The sequence below is a fragment of the Nicotiana tabacum genome, chromosome 7 (assembly GCF_000715075.1).
Source record: "Nicotiana tabacum cultivar K326 chromosome 7, ASM71507v2, whole genome shotgun sequence".
Taxonomy (NCBI): Eukaryota; Viridiplantae; Streptophyta; class Magnoliopsida; order Solanales; family Solanaceae; genus Nicotiana; species Nicotiana tabacum.
The window spans coordinates 10,798,483-10,805,405 of NC_134086.1; the positions used below are offsets into that span (position 1 = coordinate 10,798,483).

General features: G+C 37.5%; 1 protein-coding gene across 1 annotated transcript; it reads left to right on the forward strand.

The window, feature by feature from the left end:
• The first annotated feature begins 5,749 nt into the window (after positions 1–5,749).
• Positions 5,750–6,364, forward strand: LOC107815328 (F-box/kelch-repeat protein At3g23880-like). The gene has a single exon (XM_016640891.2). The coding sequence runs from the start codon at positions 5,750–5,752 to the stop codon at positions 6,362–6,364; it is 615 nt and encodes a 204-aa protein (XP_016496377.2).
• Positions 6,365–6,923: the final 559 nt, after the last annotated feature.

The following is a 6,923-nucleotide window of genomic DNA, read 5'->3' on the forward strand; positions in this document are numbered from 1 at the left end:
TATTATATCTGCTGGTCAAGAAGAGTGGCTAATTGGCGTCAAGTTGTGTTGGAAGAAAAACACTTTTATTAGGGTTTAATGAATAATTACGTAGAAAGAGAAAGCAAGACTAAATAGTAGAAGGAAAATAGAATTTCAAGACTTCTTGTTGTGATAAAAAAGGATTCTTTTCCTTGTACTAAGAGGGGAGAAAAAAGGTGCCAAATAAAGGAAGTAAATATCTACATATGTTTTTCTTTTTTTTAATTTGTACATACATAGTTAACAATTCGTAGGATTCTTTACTTAATATCATATGGAGGGATATATAGAAGCAGGAAAATAGAATTTTGAGGAGCTGTTGTTGTGAAGAAAAATGATTACTCCATTTAATTTCCTTTAATGGTTTGTATCTTTACACAAATAGCCAGTTGAATGCAATTGTTTGCTTTTTCTAGCCTGTATATACTAATTATATGATGTTATATATCTATTACACATGAATTATACATAACATTATGCGTATGCTGTCTTTTTTAATTTAAATAATTAGGTGCGCGACTATTTAGGTTAATTATATATTAAGGGGAGTAGAGAAACGGTGCCAAAACTGAAAGTGATGACTCAATTAAAGCTGACGGGCCTGCTATGTTTCTTGAAAATGAAACTTTATTTGAAGACAATAATCCTTTCCCTGACAACAAACTAGGGTTTCTCCACTAAGATGAAGTAAACCTTAAAAAATTCTGGTTCCTCCCCTGTTGCGGAAGCCAAATGTATATAGTGTGAATAAGTCACAACTACTATACCAAAAATTATGACAGCCACCAAATAATAAATAAGACAATAAAACAACAATAAAAGGAACACCAGAATTTACGAGGTTCGGCTAATTTTGCCTACTCCTCAGACACAACCAATATTTTATTCCACTCCAAAAATACAAGTGAAATAATACTAAAGAGAGAAGATACAAATGTCTTAAACAGATGAGAAGGCAAATGAGAGGTGTATCTCAATCCTAAACATTAGGCCTTCTTTTATAGGGGAAAATCCCCCCAAACTTAACTCCCAACCAATGTGGGACTTTGGCATTTTGCCAAACTTCAACAAATCTCCACCTTGGCAAAATTCCACATTTTCAATTCTCTCTCAATAACAAATTTTGGTTGTGTCTTCATCTTCAATCTTCAGTGTTCAACAATGTTGATCAAATCCAAACAATGTTGAAACTTGATCGCAGTCACCACCTTAGTTAGCATATCAGCAGGATTCTCCGTAGTATGAATTTTCTTCACTGTGACTCCTCCTTCTTCTGTGATTTCTCGTACGAAATGATACCGAACATCAATATGCTTCGTCCTTGCATGATAAACTTGGTTCTTCGCTAATTGAATAGCACTTTGACTATCACAAAAAATTGTGATACCTTTTTGTTCAATACCAAGCTCCTTTAGCAATCCTTGAAGCCAAATTGCCTCCTTCACAGCCTCTGTAATAGCCATGTACTCTGCCTCTGTTGTAGACAAAGCAACTGTTGACTGCAAAGTAGACTTCCAACTAACTGGTGCTTTTGCAAAAGTAAACACATAACCAGTAGTTGATCTTCGTTTGTCCAGATCACCCGCAAAATCTGAGTCACAATATCCAACTACAGACTGATTGTATTCCTGCTCAAAAACTAACCCGACATCTACAGTATTATGAATATACCGTAGAATCCACTTCACAGCTTGCCAATGCTCCTTCCCTGGATTGTGCATATATCTGCTAATAATTCCAACAGCTTGTGAAATGTCAGGCCTTGTGCAAACCATTGCATACATCAAGCTACCAACAGCATTTGCGTATGGTACCTTTGACATATACTCTCGTTCAGCTTCATCCATTGGCGACATAATAGTACTTATCTTAAAATGGGAAGCAAGTGGAGTACTAACTGGCTTAGTCTTGTCATCTATGCCAAAACGTTGAAGTACTCTCTTCAAATATTCCTTTTGAGATAAACAGAGTTTCTTTGAACGTCTATCTCTAATTATCTCCATGCCAAGAATTTCTTTGTCTCGCCAAGATCCTTCATCTCAAACTCCTTCTTCAGTTGAATCTTCAACTTATCAATTTCTTCCGAATTCTTGGAAGCTATCAACATATCATCAACATATAGGAGAAGATATATAAAGGAACCATCTTTAAGCCTGCGCAAATACACACAATGATCGTATTTGCTTCTCTTGTACCCTTGCTGCAACATAAACTTGTCAAATCATTTGTACCATTGTCTAGAAGATTGTTTCAAACCGTACAACGATTTTTCAAGTTTGCATACCATATTTTCTTTTCCAGCAACTTTGAATCCTTCTGGCTGAGTCATGTAGATTTCCTCCTCCAAGTTTCCATGTAAAAACGCAGTTTTTACATCCATCTGAACTAGTTCCAAATCCAATTGTGCTACCAAAGCCAACATAATTCTAATAGAGGAATGTTTTACAACTGGAGAAAACACTTCATTGTAATCAATTCCCTCCTTTTGAGCATATCTTTTGGCCACCAATCTTGCTTTGTAGCGAACATATACTTGGTTAGGAAATCCTTCCTTCTTTGCAAATACCCATTTGCACCCAATTGCTTTCTTTCCCTTCGGGAGATTGGCCAATCTCCATGTATGATTCTGATGAAGGGACTGTATTTCATCATTCATGGCAATCCTCCACTTATCTTCTTCTAAACTTTGGACAGCGTCTTTATAAGTTGTAGGAACATCATCAGCTACAATTGAGGTTGCACAAGCAACCGTCTCTATGAGACGAACGGGTTTCGTTATTGTTCTTTTTGGCCTGCTGGTTGCTATTGATTCAATTTGTTGTTGAGGTTCCTGAGTTGGAATCTCCTCTACTGGCTCTCCTTCCAGAGGGTAATCTTCATTTGTTTCCTCCTCTGCTTCTTGTGTAGGAAAAATAAATTTTTCCTCAAACTCCACCTGCTTAGAAGCACCTTTATTTTGTTTGGTATCTTCTGTTACCTTATTTACCATAGCAGATTCATCAAAGGTAACATCCCTGCTGAATATTACTTTCTTTGTTATAGGACACCATAAGCGATATCCTTTGACTCCAGAAGTAATTCCCATAAAAATAGCCTTCTTTGCCCTTGGATCCAATTTTGACTCTGTCACATGATAATATGCAGTTGAGCCAAACACGTGCAAAGAGTCATAATCTACAGCAGGCTTTCCATACCATTTTTCAAATGGTGTCTTGCCATCAATAGCAGCAGATGCTAGACGATTAATGAGGTGGCATGCATATGTAATTGCCTCAGCCCAAAATTCTTTGCCCAAGCCAGCATTGGACAACATACACCGTACCTTCTCCAGCAAGGTCCGGTTCATACGTTCAGCCACTCCATTCTGTTGTGGTGTATGTCTGACAGTGAAGTGTCGGACGATGCCATCATTTTGACAGACCTTATTGAAATGATCATTTTTGTATTCACCTCCATTGTCTGTGCGAATACACTTGATCCTCTTGCCTGTTTGATTCTCCACCATCGTCTTCCATTTGAGAAAAATTCCCAACACTTCATCTTTGCTCTTCATTGTATACACCCATACTCTTCGGGAAAAATCATCAACAAAGGTTACAAAATAGTGCTTCCCACCCAATGAAGGTGTTTTGGAAGGACCCCAAACATCAGAGTGTACATAATCCAAAATGCCTTTAGTATTATGGATCGCTGTACCAAATTTAACCCTTGTCTGTTTCCCTTTAACACAATGCTCACAAAACTCCAAGTTGCAAGCCTTGACTCCTTTTAACAATCCTTGATCTGATAAAGTTTTCAAGGATTTTCCTCCAGCATGTCCCAAGCGCATGTGCCATAGCTTGGTTGCTTCTGCCTCTTTGTCGTCACTGGATGTCACTGTCGCTGTCCCAATAATTGTACTGCCACGATAGCGGTACATATTATTATTCTTCCGATTAGCCTTCATTACCACTAGTGCACCGGAGCATACTCTCATCACTCCATTTTCTGCAATGATTTTGAACCCTTTTGATTCTAGGGCTCCCACAGAGATAAGATTCTTCTTCAAATCCGGTACATATCGAACATCTGTTAATGTTCTGATCATTCCATCATGGTTCCTTAATCGTATTGAACCAATGTCATATGAGGTAAGAGGGCTGTTATCTGCTGTGTGGATGACTCCATATTCTCCTTCTTGAAATTCCACGAACCAGTCCCTGTTGGGACACATATGATAGCTACAAGCTGAGTCCATCAACCATATGTCTGATGATGTTGATGACTCTGTTGTAACTAATGAGAAGTCTGAATCATCACAATCAGCTACATTTGAATCCATAATGGCCTTTCCATTGTTATGTTTGGCCTTATTCTTCAACTTCAGACAGTCTTTCTTCCAATGCCCCTTTTCTCGACAAAAGGCACATTCATCTTTGCTAGGTCTGGATCTTGACTTGGATCTTCCCTTCTTTGTCCTCGTTTGACTTTGAGGACGACCCCTTACAAATAGTGTTTCTCCTTCTCCGCCCTTCTATTTTTCTCGCTTTCTTTGTTCATAACTGTACAAAGCCGAACAAACTTCTCTGAGAGAAACTTCGTCATTTCCATGGAGTAGAGTAGTTTCAAGATGCTCGTACTCATCAGGAAGTGACGCCAACAACATCAAGGCCAAGTCACCATCATCATAAGTTGTATCCATATTTTGCAAATCTGTGACCAACTTATTGAAACTGGTGATATGTTCATTCATCGTGGTACCAGGAACATAGGTGAAGTGAAACAGTCTCTTCTTCATGTACAATTTATTTTGACTATTTTTCTTCAAAAATTTATCCTCCAGTGCTTTCCATAATTTACTTGCAGAAGTTTCCTTTGTGTATGGATATTTCTGCTCTCTAGCAAGGAAGGATCGAATGGTACCGCAAGCAACACGATTAATAATTCTCCAATCTTCTTCTCCAATAGCATCTGGTCTCTTTTCTTCAATAGCAAGATCTAGCCCTTGTTGAAAAAGGACATCTAAGACCTCGCCTTGCCACATCCCAAAATGTCCGGACCCGTCAAATATTTCTACCGCAAATTTCGCATTTGACACAATTCTTGTCATAAGCGAAGATGCCAATGATGACGTTGACACTTGATGTAGATTCTTCTTGTTTATTGTCTCCCATCTTTGACACAAATATTATTTAATAGCTGACGACACAAATCAAGATTATTTCCTTTCTGGTGTGGAAGATCAGACTAAGCTGCAACCACAGAGCATACTAAGACAGAATCTTGACACAGTTACCAAGATAAATCTTTTCTGATGTGGAAGATCAGACTATGCTGCAACCACAGAGCATACTAAGACAGTACCTTGGCTCTGATACCAATTGTTGCGGAAGTCAAATGTATATAGTGTGAATAAGTCATAACTACTATACCAAAAATTATGACAGCCACCAAATAATAAATAAGACAATAAAACAACAATAAAAGGAACACCAGAATTTACGAGGTTCGGCTAATTTTGCCTACTCCTCAGACACAACCAATATTTTATTCCACTCCAAAAATACAAGTGAAATAATACTAAAGAGAGAAGATACAAATGCCTTAAACAGATGAGAAGGCAAATGAGAGATGTATCTCAATCCTAAACATTAGGCCTTCTTTTATAGGGGAAAAATCCCCCCCAAACTTAACTCCCAACCAATGTGGGACTTTGGCATTTTGCCAAACTTCAACACCCCTCGGCATAATGTCAAAGAAGAAGTTACATAAGAGGTCAGTCACAGAAAAAGATACATTTGGTCTTCCATATGATATCCTTAGCGACATCCTTATTAAGGTACCTGTTAAATCTTTGTTACGTTTTAAATCTATTTCTAAACCATGGAATGCTATAATCTCTGGTGATGAATCCCCTCTTAAGAATTCTCATGTCTTATGCTCACTTGATGGTTTGGTATTATTAGATATAAATATGCTTGATGAGACGTTTGCTTTGTGGAATCCATCAACCAGACAACACCAAACTCTCAGATGTCCATATTTGATCAACTCAACTCGTGCTCGTGCTTGTGGTTTGTGTTATGATTGTACTGTCCATGATTACAAGGTTATATTGATCTATAGCTTGTTTTACGTTGTCTACTCTACGAATACAGATTTTTGGACAATGAAAACAATGTTCCCAATTTTTGAAGTACTAGAATCATATCATGGTAGTCGGGGTATTAATCGGGGCATTAGCACTGAAGGTCGTGTATACTGGTCTCTAGATTGGGAACTTCTTAACCAGGGTGTACGTAAAGTTTCTACAATCATATACTTTGATGTGAAGTTAGATGAACTGAAGGAGCTTCCAACATAGGCGGATCCAGGATTTTAAGTTTATGGGTTTCTGTCGCAATTTCAAATTAATATACAATAATAATTGGGTTCACAAATAGATATTTAATAATTTTTTTAACAAAAATACAGGGTCTACGCAAAAGTTACTGGGTTCCCTGGAACCCGTATATTACACCCTGGATTCCAATACCGGACTTTATAGGTGTTAATGAGTTGTTTCGTTTGACTGCTTACAAAGGTTCCCTTAGTTTATATCGCGACAAAAACTTTGGTATCAAATCCGACTTATGGATCATGGAACAAGATGGATGGAAATTATTAACGAAACTCTTCAACGTACCTACATTATCTTTTCGCGAGCATTATTTGATAATAAAAAGTAATCTTTTGGCTTGCACATGGAATGGTGAACTTATCTTATATAGACCAGAGGATGGAACTCTTTCCATATATAATCTTATACAACAACGATTTGTTACGATATATTACAGATTATATCATTCCGAGTATGTGTATTCTTCGGCAGATTTAACATGTTTGGATAGCTTATGTTTTCCTATCAACAAGAGGAAGCAACT

What these genes read in the sequence shown, in the direction of transcription:
- LOC107815328 (XM_016640891.2), top strand. Translation starts at nt 5,750, where the DNA reads ATGTCAAAGAAGAAGTTACATAAGAGGTCAGTCACAGAAAAAGATACA.